This window comes from Nuphar pumila, chromosome 5 (assembly GCF_984573655.1).
Source record: "Nuphar pumila chromosome 5, dmNupPumi1.hap1.1, whole genome shotgun sequence".
Taxonomy (NCBI): domain Eukaryota; kingdom Viridiplantae; phylum Streptophyta; class Magnoliopsida; order Nymphaeales; family Nymphaeaceae; genus Nuphar; species Nuphar pumila.
Genome location: NC_143253.1, coordinates 102,769,746 through 102,797,615, shown reverse-complemented (window position 1 = coordinate 102,797,615; position 27,870 = coordinate 102,769,746). Strand labels below are relative to the sequence as shown.

General features: G+C 36.0%; 2 protein-coding genes across 2 annotated transcripts in view; one reads left to right on the top strand and one right to left on the bottom strand.

The window, feature by feature from the left end:
• The window catches only part of LOC149837956 (exocyst complex component SEC5A-like), a 117,411-nt gene extending 105,308 nt beyond the window's left edge, over positions 1-12,103 (top strand). The window contains exons 19-21 of the mRNA XM_090006287.1: positions 6,843-6,992; positions 10,972-11,184; positions 11,737-12,103. Of these exons, the coding sequence (XP_089862413.1) occupies positions 6,843-6,992; positions 10,972-11,184; positions 11,737-11,970 (597 nt within the window). The 3' untranslated portion in view covers positions 11,971-12,103. The remainder of the gene's footprint in view (positions 1-6,842; positions 6,993-10,971; positions 11,185-11,736) is intronic.
• Positions 12,104-15,870: 3,767 nt separating this feature from the next.
• The window catches only part of LOC149837955 (sm-like protein LSM3A), a 35,310-nt gene continuing 23,310 nt past the window's right edge, over positions 15,871-27,870 (bottom strand). Inside the window, exon 3 of the mRNA XM_090006286.1 lies at positions 15,871-16,392. Within this exon, the coding sequence (XP_089862412.1) occupies positions 16,312-16,392 (81 nt within the window). The 3' untranslated portion in view covers positions 15,871-16,311. The remainder of the gene's footprint in view (positions 16,393-27,870) is intronic.

Sequence of the window (27,870 nt, the reverse complement as noted above, 5' to 3'; positions counted from 1 at the left end):
CATGTAGATAAACTTGTAAAAACTGGAGAAGGAGGTGGTGGAAACAAAAGATTTCGATGCAAGCTCTGCGAAAAAGATTTTGTTGGGTCTTACACAAGAGTGAAGGCTCATTTGTTGAAGATACCAAGACATGGCATTTCAGCTTGCAGAAAAGTTGATGAGGCAATGCGAAGGCAATACAAGAAAATACAAGAAGAATATGAGAAGAGAAAGGCAATGGCCGATTCTTCTGCAGTCAGTGTGCCATTTGCAAGCCATCAAGAAGATGCTGAAAAAAAAGAAAAGTCAATCTTGGAGGTAGAGGAACGATACAAGCAGCATTCAATACATATGGAAGAGAAGAATTGGATAGAAAAGTTGGGAGGTATTTTTATTCTGGTTCACTCCCATTTAATGCGGCTAGAAATCCTTATTGGAAGGATTTAGTAACATCCTTGGCAAATTGTAATTTGAGTGGTTATGTGCCTCCAAGTTCAGAAAAAATACGAACCACACTTCTTGCAGAAGAGAGGGCAAATGTGGAGAGGTTGCTAGAAATTAAAAAATATTCATGGGAGCAAAATGGAGTTTCCATTGTGTCTGATGGATGGACAGATATTCAAAGGCGTCCATTAATCAATTTCATTGCTTGTTCGCTTAGTGGCCCAATATTCTTGAAAGCTGTTGATGCATCTGGGGAATATAAAAATGCAGAGTATTTGAAGGGATTGTTTATAGAAGTGATAAAAGAAGTGGGTGATCAGAAAGTGGTACAAATCATTACAGACAACGCTCCGGTTTGTAAAAGTGCAGCGTTGAGTTTGGAGAGTGAGTACCCTCATATTTTTTGGACTCCCTGTGTAGCACACAGCTTAAATCTAGCCCTAAAGAGCATATGCAACCCCAAAGAAGAAGAAAATTCACAAGCATATGCTTTATGTTCATGGATTGAAGATTTAGAAAGAAATGTCAAAAGCATTAGGAATTTTGTTGTTAACCACCATCGTGCTAATGCTATATTTAATAGGCATTCTGATTTGAAATTGTTGAAGATCGCTGAAATACGTTTTGTGTCCATCATTGTGATGATGAAGAGGATTAAAAGAGTGAAGAATGCTTTGATTAACATGGTGACTGATGAAAATTGGACATTCTATCGTGTTGATGATGATATGAAGGCTCAAGAAATTAAGAAATTCATTCTTGATGATGAGTTTTGGGACAGAGTGGTATACTTCCTTCAATTTACGCAACCTATTTGGGAAATGTTAAGAGAAGTTGATAAGGATGAGCCCATGTTTCACAGAGTTTATGAAATGTGGGATAATATGATTGAAAAAATACAAGCTATAGTTTTCATGCATGAAGAAAAAAATCCTGCATTTGATGATTCAGATTTTTTTAATCATATTCATTCAATTTTAGTCAGAAGATGAGATAAGAGCAACACTCCTTTGCATTGCATGGCACATTCTCTTAATCCAAAATATTATGCAAATAAGTGGCGGGCTGGTGGTATTGGTCGTGTCCCTCCAAATTTAGACCCAGAGCTATCAAGACATAGAAATATGTGTATGACAAGACTTTTTCCAGAAGCACATCTTCTACATCAAGTCACACAAGAGTTTGGAAAATTTTCATCTTCGAGATTATATGCACCGGCATTATTCGTGAGAGAAGAAGATAATATAGATCTTATCACATGGTGGTCAACATTTGGATCGGAAACACCTCTTCTGCAACGTCTTGCATTAAGATTGTTATCGCAGCCTGCTAGTTCATCTTGTTGTGAAAGAAATTGGAGCACATATTCTCAAATTCACAACATGAAGAGAAATAAACTCACCAGCAAGCGTGCAGAGGATTTAGTATATGTTCATTCAAATCTTCGATTACTTTCGCGAAGCAATGATGAATACATGTACTAATTTGCTCTCTTAGTTATTTGATTATTTCTTAGTTTTCATTTAAATATACTTGTATTGTATTTATCATTTTCAAATTGGGTTTATAATGCAGACAAGGAACATCCAAATTTTAGGATGTAAACCCAGAAGAGTGTGACTTCGAGGGAGAACATGAATTCAACGTAACAAACATGGATTTAGCTGAGCCCAGTATTCCTTCTAATGATGCATTTGATGATGAAGAAGAAAATTATTAGCATCCATTACTTCATCAGGATATACTTTGGTATGTAATTTAGTTCTTTTATGCATATTTATTTGATTGATATTTAGGTCGATTTATGTAATTGCTTTACTTATTTGATTGATAATTTGATATTTAGGTTGATATACTGCATGCATGATGAATCATATTATGAGTTTATGACAATGTTTACTGTTAAATGTTAAACTGTTAAAACTTCAAAATTATATATATATATATATATATATAAATTTTTTTTTACATTTTTGCCCCTGCCGCACCCCCGCACCCGGGTTTTTTGGAAGTGCCGAATCCCCGCACCCGCACCCGCACCCGCTCCCGCACCCGCACCCATGTGACATAGCATGTCATTCAATCCCATCTACCACAGTCGTGCCAAGCATATTGAAATTGATCAACATTTTGTCAGACAGAAGGTCGAAGAAAAGGAAATTGAACCAGAATACATTCGGACTGCTGATCAAGTTGTTGATTTGTTTACAAAAGGACTTACCAAGGACAGATTTTGGATGTTAAAAGGCAAGTTGTTCATGGTTCAAAACCATGTACAACTTGAGGGAGGGTGAAAAGACGTCATTCACGATCGGGTCTGGATCTCAGGATCCAGACCTAATTCGTCTTGTTTATTAAAATACATACTCATTAATCGCATGTTGTAATTTTAGTATACTATGTAATGGGTATTTTCGTACCCTAAAATCTGTACCTATGCATACTTAATGAGAAGAGGAAATCGCAAACCTTAATTGGGTTTTCTTCTGCAGTCATCAGAGCCTCTCTCCTCTCACGTCACTTTCTCACATCACCATGCCACTAAAGGGCTAAAAATCACACAAATATGTAAATAAACATCTCTTGTCTACATATAATGACGATCAAAACAAGTGTATCAACGATTAGAGCAAGAATATAACAAAAATGCATCTAATAGACTAAAAACGCACACAAAGGTGTGAATGGACATCTCTTGTTTATATATAATTACACTCAAAACAAGTGTATCAGCGACTAGATCAAGAATATAATCAATGACTGCACATAAATCACCACATTGAAACACATCTCTTGTCTACATATAATGACACTTAAAATAAGTGTATCAACGACTTGAACAAGAGTATAACAAGAATGCCACTAATGGGCTAAAAACACACAAAGATGTGAATAAACATCTCGTCTACATTCGATGACACTTAGATAAGAGGCATAATAGAAAGAAACACACGAGGTAAGAGAGCTTGTAAAGGAAACAAGCTAATGTCACCAATAATAATATCAATCTTTAACAATCTTTCGAAACACCATGGTTTCAAAAATAGATAGTTTTCACAGATACATATAATTATAAATATCCATAATAAATACAATGACCAAAAGCAAATGAGTGATTCAACATACTTATATAATCAGAGATCACATAATTACCAGTTAGAGCCAAAATACAAGTTGATAATCTAAAATGATATAAAACGAGATGCACATAACTCACTCCAACAAACATCTCTGATTCAACAATAACAAGGCCAAGAAAAATGATGCATCATATAAAAATTTGTGATGGACAACACAAATTCCATAAGAAGGTAATAAATACTTACGAAAATTAATTTTCAAATAAGTGAGTTTATATATAAGAACCGATTTGAAAAAGCAAAGTTTTAAATCAAATCCTAATAATGGTAGGTGAAAACTTAGAATGAATATAGTGCAATCATATGCACAACAAGATTTCAATTGATGCAATCATATGCAATATAAGCAAGCTATATAGAGAGATAACTCAATTTAGATTACAAGTTTACTGTGAGACAATCAATGTCATATAACATTAACGAGAGTCAAAGACTTAAAACATATATAGTGATTCTCAAAGAACCAGATAGAAAACCAAGTACATACACAAGTACAACTAATCATGGATACTCATAAAGAGATAAAAAAACTCATGTATATGCAATAATCTAAATAACTTAAAGCCACATATCTTATACAAAAGATATGGATAGGAACATATTTAAGCATATATGCAAGTGATAAATTAAGGCATTAAGGGCACAATATAACAATTTATATTTTATAAACAAGTATGCAATGAATCAAGAGTCTTTTAATCAAGAATACACATGTCCACCAAAGATCTAAGTCGACAAGCATGTCCATCAATAATGTACAAGTACTAAAGTGAACCATGAGGGAAACACTTATAACACCCATAAAGAAAAAACACAAAGAAGTTTTTCATGATTCTCAACTTAATATTTTATTAAAAACCAAGTATGCAGCATAATATTTAAATCACATGCAAAATAATGCCATGAGACTAAGAAAATGGCATAATCAAGTACCACAAAACGGATCAACAAGAGAAACACTTAATATCATAACTATTATCCCACAAAAGGACCATAAAAGGCATTTATTAAAGTGAATGACTTTCCATAAGAAATTATGCTCAATACCTTATGCACGAATAAACAATCTTATTCATCATGTAAGGCAATCATAAGTGCACAAGAATCAAATATCAATATAAAAATTATTTAGCACTTCATATGCTTCCTTTAATAAGAGTAAAGAGAAAAAATTAAACACAAGTTTAAACAAAATTTCGTAAGATCATGCTTGTAAAATACACAACACCATTATTTTAAAATATATGATAATTAAAAAAAAAGTTCAATAATATGTACGAACATGATTTGACATTTATAATCATGACTTGTTCAAATAAAGCATCTAAATGCCAAAAATACATGCTCAAGCATACAAGATTATATACATATATATCAAATAAAGTAAGTTTTGAAAAATTAAGATTCAAACATGATTTCAAAAAACATACATATATATAATTTCACAAGATTAAACAAATAAACCTTATCAGATATTTACTAAAAACAAGTCCAATGATAATTTCAAAAAAATATTTAAAGTTTTTTAATAAAAATAACAAATATATATATATATATATTAAAGATAAGAAAAATAAGTGCTTCCGCATGTATAATGCATGAAATAAATAGCACATTAAACACTTAAAGATATAAGATAATACCGGGTCAAGATTTTCCTTGAATGAAAGCCACACAACGATTATGAATCCTTCACGAAGCACGAACTCGAACCAAAGAACGCAAAAATGCCAAGATAAATTTCTTGGCTCTGATACTATGTAATGAAATAGCACAAAATACAAAAACAATGTCACTAAGGGCTTACAAGATCACAATTACAAAAGTGCACAAGCACAAACCAATGCCCACTAAGGTCTTACAAGATTACAATCACAATGTGCACAAACACAAGTCCACTATAGGACAATACAATAGCCAACAAAGGTGACAACCCAAACACTAAGTGCATATAAGACATCAAAGAACTAAATAGAAAAAACACAAAGCATAAAAAATATTCATCTTTATTGAGCATAAATGCTCAAGAGAAGCATTAGAAAATGAAAGGGGATAAAAGCCCCTATCTATACACATACAAGAGAGAGAGACCTCAATAGATCTGTTAGACTGTTTCAACAGTTATAAATATAGTTGTTGGATTGTTCCAACAAGTCTATTGACTAGTCAACTCTATATTGACTAGTAAAAAAAGAACCCAACTCTATTTGGTATTTGACCAAATAGTCCCTATAAAAACATAAAATGGACAAAATAAAAAAATAAAGTAAAAGTACTAATGTGCCCCTAATGGCACGGCCTATTATAAGGACTGAAATGACCAAAATACCCTAATTGGTATTTACCTATTACATCATTAGAAATAATATATATATATGTATATGTGTGTGTGTGTGTGTGTGTGTGTGAAAATACATATATATACATGTACAACTTAATAGGAACAATGTTGCCAATAAGCTTGGTACGACATGGCAGTTCTAAAAAATTAGGACACATGTTGAGAAGTGTAATATGCTGATGTACCATATGTAGTGTTACTTTTTGTGCTACCCTCTTTCAATTGTATATAGATTATTTAATGAGGGGTATTCTTGTACTTTAGTAGGAGATTAGAGGTCATGTAGTGCTGGAGAGGAGGTCAACCCTTATAAGCTGTATTCTTCTCTTTTATTTCTAATGAAGCATTGTTAGAGTGCCTTCTTCATCTTCTTCTTCCTTGTAGTGTGCATCTGATAACACACACACACACACATGTATATAAAGCATAAAACATGAATATCATCTCAAGTATAGACTCAGTATAGACTCTCAAGGAACAATTCTAAATCCTTATAGTTAATTACATCAAATAATAAAACTAAGTTGAAATTGAAATGTAATGTAAATGATGACAAATTTTAACATAAAAGGAATCCAAGTGAATATGATTTAAGTAATCAAGATCATAAGAAGAAATAGATAAAGCTAGTGACACAGTGTTGATTGTTTCCGACATTGGTTTTGCATATTTTAAGGAAAAATACCCCGAAAAGAAAGGATAAAGTTAAGTACTAGTGCCCATGCTGCTGAGCGAAGCTTCTATAAAAATGCATCTATTTGGGGATGCAATATTACTACTGTAGCAAATAACAGGAGCATTCCTTTCTTGATTTTTGTTTAAAATATCTTTTTTTTTATTCGCTTGTATCGTTTAGGTCTGTTGTTTCTTTTCCCCTTTCAAGAGATAATGTTGCTATACAACTTGTATACTGGTCATGATTAAGTTAATGGTAGCAGGTTTTTTCTGGTGCTAAGCCCCTTCTGGAGAAAACACTCAGTGTTTTGGTGGAAGGCTTGATCGATACACTTCTCGGTCTTTTCCATGAAAACAATAGTAAAGATCTGAAATCATTGGATACAAATGGATTCTGTCAGCTCATGCTTGAGGTGAATGTTTGCTTTATTTTTGTTTGGTTTTTCAATTTCAAATCCTTTTGATCTACCAAGCACCAATGCGGCATAATTGTTTGATGTAAGGTAATTCAGTTTTGATTCACTTGAATAAGAAGACTTGCCTAACCACTATTTTGGTATGGAAATTGTCTGCATGGGTCACTTTGTGAATTTTTTATTGAACTGTTGGGGAACTGTTTGGCTGGTCTGCCTATGTTGCTATTTGGTATGTTTTCTGTTGATCATGTGAAGGTGTGCCTAACTCTTCAAAATCCTGAGGCAAGGATATGGATCTTTTCTGTATTTTTAATGTGTCCTTATACCCATACACACAAATCTTGTTCTTGGGATTTTCTCGGCATGAGAAAACCTTGGGATATTTAAGAAAAGATTAAAGGTGGGGTAGGTTACAACTCTATACTAAAGGGCCTCCCTCCCAACATTGCCAGACTAGGAAGTGGAAGCGGGAAACAATATGGGAAGCGGAAGCGAGAAGCGATGCATTTTAAAATGTATAAGATGCGGGAAGCGATGAATAAAAAAAAGCAATATAAGAATTGAATGAGAATAGAAATGGAACACATAAAAACTAAAATAAAAGTGACTATTCTTAAATTTCATGATGTTTTAGTGTAAGAATTAAATTTTTAACAAAATGTAAAAATGATGACTGCCAATTTAGAGAAAACACATGGAAGTGAGTGAGAAGTGTGAGAGAAAATACAAAAAATGTGAAAAGTAGAGTGAGAAAACATATAAGAAGAATACATGAAATGTGTGGAAAGCATAAGCGAAGTGTGGGGGAATCGAGATTCCCATCAAGTTTCGGAAGCGAGTATCGCGCTTCTAAAGCGAGTTTCTGGGAAGCGGGCTTCCCACCTATCTAAGAAGCTTCTGGTAACTCGGAGAGACCCTTTTTTAACTATAGAAAGAGTCTCCTACACTCCCCTCCTCAACCTCAAAAAAAGTACTGACCAATGACATCATGGACCTTTGTTTCATAAAAATTCTTGTTGCTTTTGGTTTTCAAAATCTTTCAATAAGTTTGTTTTGATGCTATTTAAAATATCACATTTGAAATTATTATTTCTCATTTAAGAAATTTATCACATTTTTTGCGATATTTTCAAAATATTGCCAATATTTGTGGCTATGCTTATACCTGACCATGACTGGGAGCTGGGCACCAGGATGTTTTTCTGCATTCTAGTTTTCTGTCCCAAAGCAAAACAAAGGGTCTTAGTTCATGTAGTCATTAATCTGTTCTAACCCATGTTGTTGCTATAATGAAGTAAGATTACAAAAAAGAAAAGAGAGATAAAGGGAAGAGAGCCGAGATGGAGAAAGAAGAAATGAAGGAAGAAAAAGAGAAATCAACATAAATCGATAAAAGATATCCATGAACCTCTTGGAAACAAAATATTCGGGTACACTAACATGCTCAAGATTACACACTGTGCTAGTACCACTTTTTAGCAATAGACAACATTATATTGATTTCATTCCTATCATCAACATTTTGTTGTTGATAGTTTGTGTTAATGCCGTGTGTGTGTGTCCAACTGTTGTTTATGAATTCCACAATACCGAGTTTTTGTTTGTTATAGGTACATGTAAAATTGATCCACTAGTTGTTGTACATATGTAAATGCCTTTTGGTAAAAAATCCTTTTCTTAATGTTTATTGGAAAATGACAGACTTCCATAAAATATGAAATTTTGCTATCCATGCACAAACATTGGTATCACAGGAACATTGTGGTTGCTTTGGAAAGCCAAAACATGCACCATAAATTCTGAATTTCGACAAGGGCCTCTGCTATTTTGTTCTTGTGGGTGAATGTCTAGGTCACTTGCTGGTAAGTATTTATTGCTGAAAACCAGACTGTTTTTATGTTCTGACTTTTTAGAACTCACCTTGTGCTATATCAGTTCAGTCCAAGTCATTTTGAGTCATTCAACTCTGCACCAAATTTTTAAGTCAAATTTCACTGGCATTTTTTTTTTATTTTGCCCATTTTCAGTTTTTACTGGTGAATCTATCTGATTGTCCCTAGGTTTGTATATGTTAAGGTCAAACTGAATTCTATAGTTTGTATTTGTTAGTTTGGCCTACGTTGCCTAGCTTGATGCCTTAGCCATGTTGCAGAAATTTCAAGTTAGTATTAATGCATAATGAGATTGATCTAAAGTTCTGAACAAGTTGCCAGTGTAATGAAAACAAGAGGAATACAAAAAGAGCCACAAAGGGCATACGATAGACAACAAGAGAGTGCTCAAACACAAGTCCACAAAGGGACAATACACAAGCCAAACAATGGCTAATACAAAAGATTACAATAGCTACTAATGGGCATACAAAAGAACACAAAACACTTAAAAATATGATCTTTATTATGAGAGAATGCTTAGAAAAGCGTTAAAGAATAAGAGGGGGTTTTAACCCCTTTATATAGGCATTACAAGAAGCCATATAGTCGTTGGGATGCTCCCAACGGCTATAAATATAGCCGTTGGGGAGATCCCAACGACTATATTGGACTTTGTCTAATGTACCCTCATTCAAGAGGGAAAAGACAAAATATATAAAAAGTGTACAAAAAGTGTAAAAAGACTCAAGGGAAAAAACCTATTACAATAAAAAAAAGTTTAAAATTATTATATATATAGAGAGAGAGAGAGTAATGAGTACGTGCTAAATGGGTTTTTCTGCTCTTTCGTTGTTGTTTTTTTTTGCAGTTTTGACCCCATAAATGTGTTGGGCACTAAGTCACACGGACTCGGCTAAAAGTTCGACGCACCCACGTCGACCATACCCGACACGGGTGCGGCTTCAAACACGGGGCAGACACAGTCAACTAAGTGTCGGACTCGGTCAACGCATTGGGGCTGAGTCCGTCCACATTTTAGACTCTGTCAACTTCGATCGAGTCTATTTTCGTCTATTTTTTAGGGCAAAAGACGTATAAAAACTTAAAAAAAAAATTGGTCTTCGATCATCTTCCTCCTTCTTTATGTGTTATATTTTGGTAAGTTTGTGTTGTTACTTCAATAGAATTACTTTTTTATTTTTGCTTTAAAATTTACAATCTTATTATTGTTATATATATATTAAAATATATATATATATATATAGCCGTGTCCCTGTGTCCAAATTTTTTGAAATTGCTCCGCACCCGTACCCGTACCCGCACCCGCACCCGCACCCGCACCCATGTGACATAGGTTGGGCATGGTTGATTTATGAGGATTCCACACCTGGATCATGTGTTTTCGATGAAAAAAATGATATTTGGAGCCTTCAAAAATTTACAAAGATTTTGGACCGTTATAAAAACCCACCCATATGTCGGAATTGAACACTTCAAGAGTTGATCCCTATAAAATCAAGTACATAGATCACATCTATATGGTCAGAATTAAAAAATAAAATGAAAAAACCTGAAAACTCATTTAGCATGTTTCATTTAGCACGTACCCATTACTCTCTCTCTCTCTCTCTCTCTCTATATATATATATATATATATGGATCAATACATTTTAACAGCCAGTTGGGTCCCCATATTTGTGTTTATGAGATTGAGACCCTAGTACGAAGGCCATGAAGGTTGTGCACAATAAAACAGTCCACCTTCTGCTGTGAATCAATTCAATGATGAAATTTGCTTCTGTTTTTATATGGTGTCGGGTGTATGTTGTATTATGCTATGAAAGGTGCTCTTTCCACACTATGCATCATCTCTTCCATTTATTTGTTTATTGACATGAATGTTTACCATCTAATCTAGCAGGTCTAGTTTTTTAGGTTTACTTTCCATTTCCAGAGCTGAGGCCTTAATTGTAACTGATATTAATGGTTACCATAGTGTAGCAAATATGATATGATTAAGTTTCATGGGAGGTACTCTGCCTGTGACTTCATCAAAATATGGTTCGTCCTGATCTGCATTCATGGATTCAAATATTTTGCAGCTTGAATACTTTGAAACTATATTGCATGCTTATATCACCCCTGAAGCACGGGATGCTCTCAAATCTTTACATGAAGTTTTGCTTGAGAAGGCGTCTGAAGGCATGAATGAGTCTTTAGAGACGCCAATGCATGGTCGTCGGCCAACACGTGGTGAAGATGCACTTTTAGAAGATAAGCAACACGGAACAGCCATATCCCCGGATGACCTAATTGTGAGTATGCTACAATTTATGTTTCATGTTAGTGCAATGATAGTAAGTTAGTAACCTATATAGATCAAGTAATGGGGTGAACTTGTTTCAAGTATCTACTATCATTATATGGCTGTATTCACAATTTTTTTTCAGATATACTTCTCTCTCTCTCTCTTGTGTGTGTGTGTGTGATGGAGAACGTCACTTGGTGAAGCTGGGTGAGTAAATCAGGAAATGGGGTTGCTTGTTCAATCTGTCATCTATGTGTGACCATTTTATAGCTCCATTCACACTTTCCTGAAGTTAGTTAACAGTAAAACTCCAAGCAATTAGAGTGACCCCTAGCTCTAAATAGTGTAGGACTACGTGGAAACATGTGTAACCTTGTTTTTCTGTGTATGTGGAGAGAGAGAGACCTTTTTCTAGTAATATTTATAAATAGAGACCTTTTCTAGTAATATTTATAAATTGTTGAAAAGGGGTGATCTTATTGCAAGGAAGAAAGTATTCTGGATCGTTTGCTTTGTTATCTTTTCTTCAGTATGGATTAACCACTCTTTCTTTCATCAGGCATTGGCACAACAATACAGTGCAGAGCTGCTTGCAGGTGAACTCGAGAGGACCCGCTTAAATATTGCCTGCTTCATGGAGTCTTCCGCTCTGCCTCTAGATTCGGTGCCGGAAAATGCAAAAGCAGCATATTCTTCCTTCAAAGCTCCAGTGGATTCCCCAAAAAAAGTCCAACGAGCTATGCAACAAGTTGCATCTCCAATGGCAGGTCGGCAGAGACGAAGAGGGTTCTAAGTGTTATTATTTGTCTGTAATAATGCATTTATTTGATTAATTATTCATTCTTTCTCCATGTTGTATCTATTATGTTCTTAACTGGTTTATGTAAGTGCTGCTTTGTCTAGTGCAAATTTCCACTTTCTGCTAATAGATATCCTTTTCGTGAAACACACGTAGTACTAATCGGTCGCATAAGTGGTTTATGTAAGTGTTGTGCAATTTTCCACTCCCTGCTAGTAATTACCTTTTCTCTGGAACACCATGATACTAATTGGTTGCATGACAAGCATGAAACTTTGTCCTGGTTCCATGAGTTTATCTGGAGTCCGCATGGATTTTTAAGTATGTAAGTTGGGTGGGCCCAACCTCGTGCAAGTGGCATCTGGAGCTGGACCCAATTTAGATCATCCAAGTTTCAGGTTTGGTCAGGATGTGATTTGCTTAAAAAAGGGAATCCAGTTTCAAAAGCTAGAAGAGGCCAAGTTTTGATGGTTCAAGCAAATTTGCTAACTTGGGGGGTGCGTATGCAGGAACCAGCAATAATTGTAGAATCTAATATTATTATGAGATATTCAAAATCTGACCTATTTCTAATCAGAAATTCATTATGCTGTCATGTAATTATTGTATCTTATAGTTTTAGCTTTTTTCATTATTTTTTTTGCGTGCTTTTGTTTTTTTCTATATTTTAATTATAAATCCTGATATTTCCCAAAAAGTTTTCTATTTATTCAGAGAATTTTCTCTTGCATAGAAAATTTTGAGAATGAAATTGGTGACTGATCTTTACACAGGTTTGGTCAGGATGCAATTTGCTTAAAAAAGCGAATCCAGTTTTAAAAGCCAGAAGAGGCCAAGTTTTGATGGTTCAAGCAAATTTGCTAACTTGAGGGGTGGGTATGCAGGAACCAGAAATAGTTTTCGAATGTAATATTATCATGAGATATTCAAAATCTGACCTATATCTAATCAGAAATTCATTATGCTGTCATGTTATTATTGTATTTTATAGTTTCAGCTTTTTTCATTTTTTGCTTGCTTTTGTTTTTTTCTATATTTAAATTATAAATCCTGATATTTTCCCAAAAGTTTTCTATTTATTCAGCGAATTTTCTTTTGCCAAGAAAATTTTGAGAATGAGATTGGTGACTATGATCTTTGCATCCTATGGTTTTCCAAAGCCTCTAAACTCATCTTGTCATGGGTCATAGTCCAAATAGGATAATTAGTTTATTGGCAGTCGTCCAGGCTGAGATTTTGTAGTTAATGAGGTCTGGAGACAACCTTATAAATCAGCTAGATCAGGATGAATCCACCTTACATTGTCAGGTCTCTCAATGGACCAAAATAAGGGTCTTCATTAATTTATTTTTTATAATGTCCATCTTTTTAAGCTGCAAATTACTACAATTAAGCACAAGTTAGGGTTAATCAGGTTAGGTGAATTAGATGACTAAGCTTTCAGACATTTTTGGTTAAACAATTCTTCTAATGCTTGTTAATTAAAACAAAACTCATAAATCTACCAAATTTAATCGTAAATTAGGTATTAAGAGCAGCAATGAGATCGAGTTGGTCCAAAGCTGGGAGCAAACTCCAATTGGCCCATACATCATACCCTGGATTATTTGTGGAGCAAGTGCTTAGCACTATTTATGATGCGCAATGCCCAAGCATAAAATCTTAACCCCAGCCTGGTTTTTTTGTACCAGCCTGGCTTACCCCTCGACCCCAGGGAGTCGCCAAGCTTTGGCTTATGCAGGGAGGTGACACCCATGGGATTTGAACCTAGACTGCCCGTCAAACAGTGTAGGCCCCATCCCAGTTCACCAAACCCCTTGGGTCTTGGTTTTGGTTGCATTCCCAACAGGCAACGTGCTTTAAAAAACGTTTGGTATAACTAACCCAATGTACTTGGACCAATATGCGTGATCCTGAGCTTCAATTACGGTCGACCGATAATGCTAGAGAGATGAGATTAACCTTTTCAGGATGTTCAAACCCAACCCAAGCTAGCTCACCCACTAACATTTAACCCCCCTTCTTTTATATCTGCGCATTTGAGTTTATCTTTGCTAATATAGATATTACTATACAATCTAGGAGAAAGTCAAAGTTGCAGGCATTATTTACTCAATCGGGGTATATATGTTAAATGCTGTCAATTGTACCAACATTCTAGTCAGAATCTCTTGTTTTGATTCAATCTAACCCTGTCGATGTGTTCAACGGTTGATCTTGGATCATGTTTTTTTGGTGAAAAGATATATTTTTATAAGTCAAGAAAGAATCAATGCTTTTATAGCTGTCTATTTTTGCATCGATGGAAAAACCTATATATAGGTCAGATTCTGGCGATTCAAAAACTGGTTCCTACTAAAAAGTGGACATGGGGTCAGTTCCACCAAAAAAAAAAAAGATTGAGGTTTGCCAAGTTGTTTGTGCATACAAACTTTAATCCCTCAATCAGACCTTGTAGATACGTTTAACATGGTCCTTTTAATAAGAAACGTCGCATCAGATGTCTTTGATTTAATACACACTGTCCATAAAAAAACATCCATCATGACAAAGGGGCCTCAAGTAACACAGATGATGGTGCATTTAAATATATAAAGCTGGTCTTACAAAAAGACCTGTTTCATTCTGGCATTCTTCATCATATTTTATCTAGAAGCCTAAAGCAAGTTTAGGCCACCATGGAACGCAAATACTTTCAAGACAGTGCCCTGGCGTAACTTGGACTGTCAACAAGCAGGCATTACTAACATAAGGGGAGTTCCATCTTTTTCTGATGCTTGGCATGTCAAAATACCAAAAACACGGAAAAGACACCTCTGTATATGCGAGCATACTGCACCTACCTAAGAATCATGACGCCTTAACTAAGTAGACTTCCACCATCAAAATCAATGCTCTTTTCAAAGTAATCACAGGCGTGTATATTCAGCAAATCCAGCAGTAATTTCATGATTTTCCAAATGAGCCTATATCGATTATATGCCTCGCGCTGCAATACTCCCAAGTTAGAGTTGCTAGATTCGGCTTATACTGCAACTGATGGCCTTCAGATTGCAGAAAATATGGACATATTTATGAAATCCAGTGTTTGTGGATGCACAGGCATGAGGCCATGAAAAATAGGAAATTATGACACCCAATACTAATTCAATTGGAATAGAAGAAAATAAAAGGTAAGCAAGAGATAAGCACATGTACTTGGCTGTCTCCCTGCAAAGTTCAAACAAATAGCCAGAAGAAGCATTCCAGAACAATGAAGGCGTCTAAATTTTGCATATTGTACATTCAGTCTCTAAATGGTTGCCAGAGGCATACACAATAGCTGCACCCGCAGGACAATGTCTAGGCCAATGGTCAATACAGAGGGCATGGAACAATAGTATAGGATACAGGCACATAATTTACTTGAACAAAAGTTTCAGGCTATCATGGGCTTCAACCCCCTAGTCTTTGAAGATTTTGAATAATCAGTCAACATCAAAAATTCAAGAGTCCACTATCATCAATGGTAAGATAGACATTTTCAATAGCTTAAAACTAAAAGATTAACTTTACTCCTGGAATAGCAAGCTGTCCTTCATACTCATTTCCTTTTTGTATTTAGCATGGAGAAACAACTATTATTAGGACAATCTGTTATGGGCCAAGAGGTGTCACATTGACCATGGACCTGAGCCGATATCTGCAACATAAAACTCCACAAGTTCTCCTCCTGCCAACAGGAATAGTTTTCCATTTGATTTAAGCCTTATGGCAAAATAAGTGTGTGCCTTAGGGATTGAACGCTCAACCCCCTTCAACTTCAAAGCTTTAAGCAGACCCACCGAAGTAGTAGGTGTGTTGAAGCCTCGTTCATAACTACAACACTTTTACAAGTCATGACTAGTAGACATATTCTCATCACGAACATGGTCATCTTTCATTTCACATCAGAACTCACAAGTTAAACCATCACAAATATAGGCAACTGTAAAACCATCAGGGAATGTCATACCAAGAAATACAGAAGCTTTTTTTGGATAAACCACCACTAACAGAGTTCGTTGACGAAAACCCCAAGTATCCCTTGTCCACCAAGGAGTACACCCAGCTTCGGCCATGCTGCGAAGCTGGGAGAGTTGATTTTTAGTCAACTTGATGACGTTCACGAGTCGTCCATACCAGATATGCGGAGCCCTTGTGGGCAGAAATACACAAAAAAGGAAAAGGAAAATTTCACTATTTTAGAATAATATCACAAAATATTCAAATTCTTAACAGTTGGCACCAAATTACAGAAATAAATATCTCCAAGGTGTGTATGTGCTTAACATCTTCTGTAAAGCAACTTGGAAATCATGTCGTCCTTAGTGGCGGAGAAACCAATATAACACCATCGCCCCTAACAAAGAGAAATGGAACAACACGCCTTGTAGTCTGAAAATTTCAAAAAACAAACTATGGTAAACACAAATTCTAATATGAGAACTACTTGTATGATGAGTAATTTGACAAATAATTTTAAAAACTAGTAGAAAATGTGCATTTTTATCTATATGCTAGCCAAGAAAAAAATGCAGCTCCAGGTTTGTCAATTTTTATAAGATATTTCAAGACCATTATTCAACTCCCCCGACTTGAACTGTGCATGGTATGGCTGCTGGTAACCTAGACCACCGAGTACCTTGAAACCCTGGTATGCATCCTCTCTCTCTCTCTCTCTCTCTCTCTCTCTATTATTAGAATATGGACGGGATATGGATCCAATAAAGGATCCATATCCATTCACGGGTTTTGTATTCTAATGTAATATGTATGACTAATACAGGCAGTGTTATTAAAAACGTGCCTCAAGGCGCAAAAAGCGCGCCTCGCCTTAAGGCGAGGGGTGTCATGCCTTGAGGCGCATGTGTAAAGCGTAAAACCCTCGAGGCGTGTGCCTCATAGGCCTTGACACGCATGCCTCAAGGCGAGGCATGCCTCAGCATGAGGCGTACACACCTCAATTAATTTGGTCAAATGAGGGTCAAAACCCTCATTCGACCAAATTTTAGGGCTTAAATGAAGCGCCCCCGACCCTAATTAGGGTCAGGGGGCCTTTATTTTTTATGCTCGTTTTTTCTCGCTGGTTTTTTTGCTCACAGCCGTCTCTCTCCTGGCAGTCTCTCTCGTGGTGGAGCCCCGAAATAGGTATGCTCTCTTTCGTCTCTGGTTTTTTCCCACTTAGTCTCTTTCTCCCTCATTTTTTCTCACGCAGCCTCTCATTTTTTCTCACGCAACCTCTCTCTCTCTTTTTTTTTTCTCACAGCCTCTCTCTCTCTCTCTCTCTCTCTCTCTCTCTCTCTCTCTCTCTCTCTCGTGGTGGAGCCCGAAAAAAGGTACTCTCTCATTTCAACAAAATGGTGTTTGGGTTTATAAGTTTGCAGAGGTGCTAAGCATAGTTTATTATTTCCTCTTTCATTTTGGTTTACACTTGATACCTTCAAGTCACTGGGATTGTGTAAACCAGGTTCAACTGGATCAGAACCACGTGTTTTCAGTTTCTGCGTGGAATTTTTTAAACATGACACGGTGTCATTGACACCTCAATCTTTGGATCCCTGCTACCAGCTAACTGTTCTACTCCTAAAAAGTCGGCTTGCACCCTCTTAGTACTTTGAGATCCACCCTATGAGTCACTGAACCCTTGGTTTCTAGTGCTTGGATGAGCAAGGAGAGTATGAAACACACTCACAAACAAAAAAAGAGAAAAGAAAAGAAAAGAAAAAAAGAAAAGAAAAAGAGGAGAAACAGTCATGTAACTGTTATTAGCTAAAGAGCATCAAAAGAACTGTTCCTTTGACTTCATATAGTTTCAATTTTTGGCTATCTAAAATTTCTATTTTTTAACTCCAAGGATCGTACGTTAATGCAACATACCATGATAAAGATAAAGTGGTTCAATAACTTAATACGTCATGCCACCAGGTTCTTCTTTTCATGAATCTGCCAAATGTAGAATGCTCCCCCCTTGTTAATACAGTCAGTTTTGAATGCTATCTTGTCTTCATCATCGAGGCAAGGCCGACAACCCTAAACCTAAACAAGTTGGGTCTGATCCATAAGAAACCGGGTCTTAAACATAAGCCCAAGAAAAAAAATCTTCTATTGGGGGGGGGGGGGGGGGGGCTCTGCCCCCCTATAACCCCCCGCCAGGGGTGGCCCCCTGACCCCGGCCCACTGACCGCGCAGCGGGACCCGCGCCAGGGGAACCCCCGGATCCCCCCTTCTGTAAGGGAAAAAACTATGAATCAGGCTCCATAACTCATCATGAATACCACCATGTATATCCACAACTTGGTTAATGGAAAATAAAAGAATATAAAATAAAATATTACCTCAGATCTCCATGTGTAAGTGTTTATTTTACTTCAGATTTTGGTTATTGGTTAACTCTCGATTCATCCATTTTTGTTTGAATATGAATCCAAACTTTTGTGTTAATATATGTTTTCTTATATGCATTTTTGCAGTTGAATAATGGAAAAAGATGCAGAATGGGATCATGGAGTTAAAGTTTCAAATCCCACTAAAGATCCCAAACTCGCAGGACATGTAATTTGCAATTACTGTTATAAAAAAAACTACAGGAGGCATCTATAGGTTAAAGCATCACTTAGCTAGCACAAAACATGGTGTTAGCATGTGTGAAGCGGTTCCACCTGACGTGAAAAGATTTTTTCAGAATTATGTAAGGGATCAGAAACAAGAGCAGGAACAAAACAAGTTGAAAATCGGAAGGAGTGTTTATTTTGGATCATCAACAGGCGATAATGTGAACAAAGAAATCAGTGGATCATGTAGTGATGCAAACAAAAGCACAGGTGGTCCCATGGACCTCTTTGTGAACAAAAAGCACGACAAACCACAATAAACACTGCTTTTAAAAGGGATGAAAGAAAAAATGTATGTTGTGCCATTAGTAGATTTTTTTATTTAAATGCTCTATCATTTAATCTTTGTAACAGTCCATATTTCGGTGCAATGGTAGAATGTATTGCAAATTATGGGCGAGGGTTCAAACTGCCTTCTTATCACGAGATCAGAACGTGGAGTTTGAAGGATGAGGTAGATTGTACTCGTGAAATTTTAAAAGAATTCAAAAAAGAATGGCCAAAGGTTGGTTACAGTATCATGGCAGATGGTTGGACAGATGGAAAAGAAAAAAACTTAATTAATTTTCTTGTAAACAACTCATTTGGGATAATATTTTTGAAGTCCGTTGACATCAGCCACATGGAAAAAACTGGTGCAAATTTGTATAAGTTGTTTAAAGAAGTTGTTAAAGAAATTGGTGAAAGTAATGTTGATGCAATTCATTACAGATAATGCACCAAATTATGTGGCAGCTGAAAATATGTTAACAGCAGGAAAAACATGTTTTTCGACACCATGTGTTACGCATTGCTTGGATCTTATGTTAGAAGATATTGGAAAGATATCAATTTTTAAAGATACAGTGGCAAAGGCAAAAAAAATTACAAGATATATCTATAGTCATGCATGGGTATTAAATTTGATAAGAAAGTTCACAAAAAAGAAAGAACTTATACGTTCAGCCGTCACTCGTTTTGCTACAACATATCTCACGCTTCATAGTAGTGGATGTTATAAGAAAGAGTTGAAGTCAATGTTCTTGTCTTCAAATTTTAGATCATCTAATTACTATAAGAAAATGTGTCATGGTGTATGTTGTTTGCTGATGATATTGTGATTGATGAGTCTAGAGCTAGGGTTAATGATAAGTTAGAATTATGGAGACAGACATTGGAAGCAAGAGGTTTTAAGTTGAGTAAGAGTAAGACGGAATATATGGAATGTCGGTTTAGTAAGCAACGAAGTAGTGATGGGAGTGTAGTAAAGCTTGGTGAGCAAGAAATACTGGTGGATGATTGTTTTAAATATTTGGGATCTATCATTCAAAAGTATGGAGAAATTGATGAAGATGTAAATCATAGGATAAAGGTTGGGTGGATGAAATGGAAAAGTGCAACTGGAGTGTTGTGCGATCGTAGAATGTCATTGCAGTTGAAGGGAAAGTTTTATAGGACGACTATTAGGCCCGCTTTACTATATGGTACAGAATGTTGGGCTGCCAAAAGACATCGTATTCAAAAAATGAGTGTAGCTGAGTTGCGTATGCTTAGATGGATATGTGGAACTACAATAAAAGATAAGATTCAGAACGAGAAGATACGTAAGAAGGCAGGCGTTGCACCCATTGAAAATAAGATGAGAGAGAATCGTTTACGGTGGTTTGGACATATTCGGTGAAGGCCCAATGATGCTCTAGTTAGAAGGATGGAGAAATGGAAAAATATATTAGTTAAAAGAAGTCCGGGTAGGCCTAGGAAGACTTGGATAGAGATGATAGGAAAGGATATGAATGCTTTGAACATCACCGAGGACATGGCATTGGATAGAAATGATTAGAGGAGAAGGATTCATGTGGACGACCCAGAATGATTTTCTTTGTTGGTTCATATCGTCAACCCTAATTGTTTTGAGATAAAGGCATAGTTGTTGTAATTACTATAAGAAATCTGATGCTAAGAACATCTCTTATATTGTTCTTAATGATCATAAGTTTTGGACAGATATATCATATGCAATAAAAGCTACACTGCCGCTCGTGAAAGTATTGCGATTAGTAGATGCAGATGAGCCTGCTATGAGATTTTTGTACGAAGCAATGGATAGAGCAAAGGAGGAAATTGATTCAAACCTTGACAAGGTTGAAAAAAATAAACCTATTTGGGATATCATTGATAGACGATGGGACTTGCAACTTCATAAGCCTTTGCGTACAGCTGCCTATTATTTAAATCCTCATTTTCATTATGCTGACAACTTCAACCCGGATGGAGAAGTTATGAGTGACTTTTATAATTGTGTTGAAAAATTAGTTTCTGATGCAAATGTTCGGTTGAAAATTACAACACAAATCGATGCATTTAAAAAAGGCAAAGGGGTTGTTTGGTAGAGAGGCAACTATTATAACAAGAAAATTAAAAAGTCCTGGTAAGTTTGTAATTATATTGTTATTTGTTAATTATGTTTTTATGTTTTTTGTTAATTATGACATTCTTAATGTTTTTATCAATTTTTTTTGTTTTATTTGAATGCAGCTGACTGGTAGAGTTCATTTGGGCACGAAAACCCTGAGTTGATGAATTTTGCAATTTGAATTCTAAGTTTGACGTGCAGTGTATCGGGCTATGAGAGGAATTGAAGTACTTTCTCATTGGTTTGTGACTTTGTATTTTATTTTTGAAAAATATTTTTATAAGTGTAATTATCTTATAATTGATTATCAATGATTTGAAATTATAGATACATACAAAACGAAGGAATAGACTTGAACAAGAGAAGATGAATGCATTGGTTTTTGTAACGTACAATATGAAATTAAGAGAGAGAAATATGAGGAGGGCTACCAAAGACCCTATATGTCTAGATCATATAGACTCAGACGATGAGTGAATTGTGGAGAAGGAATATCCAATGTTGCCTAGTGATCCCAATTGGTTGGAGGATTCATGGTTGGATCCGAACTTCGACATAAATGTCATTGAGCATGTACCTATTGAAAAAGTCACTTCACCTTATGATTCACAAAGTAGTTCTAGGCAAGTCAGGTCTTCAAGAAATCAAGGTAAAGCTATATTCATTTTACCTTGCTATGAATATAAATGTATTTTTTTAATTACATAACATAAGTATTTAATACATGATTTCTTATTGAAGGAAAAAGAAAATCAAAAGAAGTAATTGAGGATCTGGATGAAGAAAGTGCAGATGATGAAGAGTCAGAGAATGAAGATGGAGAACCTATTTATATGGATTCCTCGGATAATGACATTGAAGACTTAGATATTGATGATGACGAGACACAAGAAGAGCCTAGTCCCTAATTCATATCATAGAGCTATGACCATTTATATGTTTTGTGGGTCTTTCAGTTGTAATTATGAATGTTAACACTCTCATTTGGAAGAGTTTTAGACAAATATATTAACATTTGATTGTTAATGTTAACATGCATTTTCTAATTATGACATAATGTTAGTGCTGATATGCATTTTGTTGTTAATGTTAATTTTTTATTGAATGAATGCTCATATTTTATTTCTTAGATACTTATATAGATCAAGTTGTTGCATTAATGTTACTTTTACATGTTAATCTCATATTTTTATGTATTTATTTGAAATTTTTTATTTCTTGTTGGTTGTTGCTTCATCAATAAAGCATATATTATTTATTTATAATTTTAGATATTTTTTATAGTTTTTTAAGTTAAAAAAACTTTTTTTTGAGGCTTACGCCTCGCCTCAGAATTTGGTGGAGCGCCTCGCTACGCCTCAACGCTTTTCACAACACTAAATACAGGGCACTTTTGTCCATGTAAAAAGTATTGTAATCCTATTAAGACTAATGAAGCATTACCGCAGCCATTAAGATAATTCTGGCTGTCGATTTCTGAAAGCTCTCTCCTTCCTCCTTGTTCTTTCTTATATTTTCAAGAGAGCACGACAGTCCATCAGCAATTTTATCATGGTATCAGAGCAGCGAAACTTCTGGGCATGAAAGACTTTGCTCAGTCGACGTGAAAAGTCGACTTCTCCTTGCCGTCAACAGGTCACGTTCTATTTCCATCTTCTTCCTTCTTCATCCTATTTCTTTCCGACGTCATCATCTCTCTCTTGTTGCCTTCTTCTTCTTCTATCTTCGCCTGCTGTGCATTCCTATCGCAGATCTGAAACGTATTCAGATCTGCTGTCCATCTTTAACAGATCTGAAATAAAATTCAGATTTGTTGTCGTCCCCTTCTCTTCAGTCATATTCTTATCGCAGATCTGAAACGTACTCAGATCTGCTGTGTATTTTCAACAGATCTGAAATAAAATTCAGATCTGCTGTCATCCCCTTACCTTCAGATATATTCTTATTGTAGATCTGAAACGCATTCAGATCTGATCTGCTGTGTATTTTCAACAGATCTGAAATAAAATTCAGATCTGCTGCAGTTAAAATCTGTCGTGACATCCCTACTCTCCTTTTTCATAGAGCCCTAAAATCAGCAACTACATTTCTCTTTCACCAGCCGACTGTATCCATTCTTCTTATCTCAGCCGACTGTCTCCACTCTTCCTATTTCGTGTTTTCTTCCTTATTATGGCCATATACTCAATTTGAAATCAGTCACGTCGAACTTGCTTCACTGATTCGATTTCAGAGTCATTGTTCTTGTCCTTAATTCCCCTTAACTTCAAATATTAATTTCCTAGGGTTGCAAATGGATACTTCTACCAACTCGTCTTTCTTCCAATTTTCTAGGACAGCTAGTCTCAGAAAAACTAAATACAAATAACTATTTAACTTGAAAAAGGCAGATTACCCATTTCATTCGAAGTCAATATCTTTCAGGTCATTTGGATGGCTCAATTTCAGCGCCTTCAGAGTTCATCACTCAAGAAGCAAAAGAGGAAGGAGGATTGTCGAACATCATTCGCAACCCTGCATTTGTTGCCTGGATGAAGCACGATCAAGCTCTCGGCGCGTATATCACTTCCACGTTGTCACAAGAGGTATTAGTTTTCATTCCTGATGATTGCACAACTAAAGTATTGTGAGAGACTCTAGCTCAGACCTACTCTCAGATATCAGAGGCTAAGGTGTTATTTCTCAAGCGTGAATTCCAGCTTTTAAGAAAAAATGAGTCAATGACCATTATTGAATTTTTAAATCAAGTCAAAAGCATCACAAATCAATTAGCAATTATCGGATATCCAGTGTCAGATAAAGAAAATGTGCAGCAGACGTTGAGTGCTCTGGGGGCAGAGTATCATGTTCTTGTCACCTCTTTATCGTGCTTGCCTACGTTGCCCAGTTTTGAGGATTTACGTGCTAAACTGTTCCAATATGAGATGTCTTTGAAAAGCATGTTAGATGCTTCAGCAGAGCAATCATCTACGCATGATGTTCTTGCCACAGGCATAACTGTTGATTGTACACGAAAAGATATCTCCTATAGAGGGGGGCGTGGCAGAGGCAGAGGAGCACAAATCCATGGTGGACGTGGGTTGTTACCTACGCCAAATTTCACTACCGATCCTTCAAAGAGTGTTCCCACATGTTACCAGTGCAACAAACGTGGTCATATCAAATCTAACTGTTGGTTCAACCCTCAAAATTGGAACAAAATGCAAAATCAAAGAAATGTTGTCACATCAGGAACTGCAGTTACCTTTCGGGTCAGTGATGATGCTAAGGATCTTCTCTTGTCTGCAATGGCCGACTTGAACTTGAAACAGAATGATGATAGAATATGGTATGTGGACTCTGGGGCAGCAGCTCATGTCACTGGCAATGCAGGTAAGTTCTCTACTTTGACCCCATATTTTGGTAAGTCTAATATTGTAACTGGAGATGGGACTCACCACCCTATTTCGAACGTAGGCAATGTCCTTTCTTTATCTGAGTCCTCATCCATTCATTTTTCTAATGTTGTTCATGCACCAAATATAAAGAAAAACATTGTCTATGTTTCTAAGCTTGTTGATTCTACAAATTCATCCGTGGAATTTACTCCTACCTCTGTCTTTGTTAAGGATCTTCAAACGAAGGAGACGTTCGCTAAAGGAGAGCGGCGTGGAAACATGTATATTTTCAATAAAGATCCAGACTCCAGTGTCCTGAAGCCAAAGTCCGATCATGTCTCTAAAAGTATTCTCAGTATATCCAAATGCAATAAGCCAGATCTTTGGCATTCTCGTCTTGGTCATTGTAGTCGAGATTTTATTGAAAAAATAGTGTCCAATGGTTTTCTTTCAGAGTTTGTCTCACCTTCATTACTGAAGGACAAAGTGCATCACAGTTGTCAGGTCTGCAAGAGTCATGTACTTCCCTTTCATCAAATATATAAAAGAGCTTGTATGCCTTTTGAAATAATATGTTCTAATGTTTGGGGCCCAGTCCCCAATCCTTCCTCTTCTGGAAGCAAATATTATGTATCCTTTATTGACAGTTTCTCTCGTTTTACTTGAATATTCTTTATGAAGCATAAATCAAAAGTTTTTCTTATTTTTCGTCATTTTCATGCCTACGTTAAAACTCAATTCTCCCAAAATATTCAAATTCTCCAATGTGATGGAGGTGGTGAGTATTCCTCCAAAAAACTTTTAGACTTTCTTCAAGATAATGGGATACAACGTAGAGTTTTTTGCCCGTACACACCACAACAAAATGAAATTGCCGAACGTTTGGACTAAGCATATTGAGATTGACCAACATTTCATCAGACAAAGAGATTGAACCAGTTTATGTGCCTTCAGAAGACCAAGTTGCTGATATGTTCACAAAAGGTCTTACAAGTCACTGTTTCTGGTATCTGAAGGACAAGTTGCACATGGTTCACTCTCATGCTTGAGGGAGGGTATTAGAATATGGACTGGATATGGATCCAATAAAGGATCCATATCCATTCACGGGTTTTGTATTCTAATGTAATATGTATTACTAATACAGGGCACTTTTGTCCATGTAAAAAGTACTGTAACCCTATTAAGACTAATGAAGCATTACCGCAGCCATTAAGATAATTCTGGTTGCCGATTTCTGAAAGCTCTCTCCTTCCTCCTTGTTCTTTGTTATATTTTCAACAGAGCACGACAGTCCATCAGCAATTTTATCATCTATATATATATACACGAAAAGAAGTATCGTTGAACGCTTCTGGCATCGAACGAGCTCAGACACATGGCTGCATGCCATGTATAAAAAAAAAGAGATTTAGTGGTGGTTCTGGACCGCTGCTAAAACATGTTCAGCGCAAAAAATGTCTGATTTGTATCTGACGTTTTACATGTTTGATGATACAGGTTACTATATGTGTGTGTTTCTATGTCACATGGGTGCGGGTACGGGTGCGACACGGGTGCAGAGCAATTTCAAAAAATTTGGACACGGGGACACGGCTATATATATATATATATATATATATATATATATATATATATATATATATATATACAAAATATATATATAACAATAATAACAATAAAAATTGTATATATATATATAACAATCATAAATGGACAAAAATAAACTCGGTCAAAGTTGACCGAGTCCAAAATGTGGACGGACTCGTCCCCGGTGCATTGACCGAATCCGACACTTAGTTGATTGTGTCCACCCGTGTCCGAAGCCGCACCCGTGTCGGGTACGCGCGACGCGGGTGCATCGGCCTTTTAGCCGAGTCCGTGTGACTTAGGTGTGTGTATGTGTGAATGAATGCAAGTATGTATGGACATATATATGCATGTGCATAAACATCAAACACTCCATAGTGCCAAAGTTTTCACACAAAAGCAACAATTTGTGGTAACTTGACAAATTTAGAAATTTCTGTACCTATAGATGAAATATCACCTACTAAGAATCTTTTGCTAAAGACTACAACATGAATACTACATGAACAAAGTTGGATTCAGATCTCCGCACACTTTCTTGCCCATTTAAGGAATGCGTGACATGATCACTTGAAATGCATTTCTTGAGGGGGGGGGGGGGGGGGGGAAGGATATCAGAATCATGATCCAAAATGGAATATGTTCTAGTGCCACTCAGCTCTTGTTATGGTTGCTTTTTTTAAAATATCTCCTTATGCACATCCATAGATGAATGAGGCGAATGCCTCTGTTATACTTGGTTATTTTAAAGTATAGTGATGGATTTGTCTCCTACCTTTGTGAACGCTTTCTAATTCCTATTGACTATTATGAACTCCCTGTACAAAATTGACAACCTAAAAACTCTAGGTGCTGCTCCAGCCCTCACTCCCAATGACACTATTTCAACATCTGTGGCACACTCGCAATGACTACTTTTGCAAGTTTACACTTTTCATTCACAACATGACTCACTTATGTCACATAGGGATGGATGCAGGTTCAGGGTACGATATATGAATTTCTGAATAAATAGGTACACGGGTGAGGATATGTGCATGTGTGTGCACACATGCGTGTGCACACTATACCATATGCATCTACATGTGAAGATATAGTTGTGAACTAAAACAAAGGCAATATTATATAGAAAACTAACAATTATTAAACAATAAAAAGAGTAAATTGAATCTATAACATGACAGCTATAGTACACAAATTAGCAAAAAATAAATAAGTTGCCTTTCCTATCAATATAATGTGTGCTTAATAATTAAAGTGAAATAAGAAAGTAACATCATCCAATTCATACCAAAACGTGAAAGAAGACAATTATAGAATCTGAAAATATGTGTATGTCATAAACTAGAGGTTCGTTTTTGTCATTATCATCAACTATATCATATGAAGATGGAAGAACAAGTTAAGTCCATGTTGAGAGTTTGCAACTTCTGTTTCCCTTCTGAGTCAATGTTTTTGGGATTGGCACAACAAAATTTTGTTAGTCCATGCCTACAACATACATAAATAGATATACACTAAATATAAATTACAGCTCAAAAAGCATTGTAGGAATTTAATATCCAATCTGAAAGGAATACGAGTTAAAAATATGGCTCAAAAATAGGTTAAATAAGATATGACAGCTAGCTAGGCTAGTGAGTATCTGTAAGAGGAGGAGGTGTGGGGTCAGTGTTTTCTTTCTTTTATGGTTTTTGATTGAATATGAATATAAGACGCACATACTCATCTTTGCCTCTTGCAAATAGTTGAATAGATACAAAGTCACAAAATCTTCTGTATGCCAACTAGTTAAGAGATTTGCTAGCTGGCAACCTCAAAGCGAAACGTTAAAAGGAGAGGTATATGTTCTTATCATCTTTAACCATCAACGCTTATAAAGAATTAAATCATTCAATAGAAA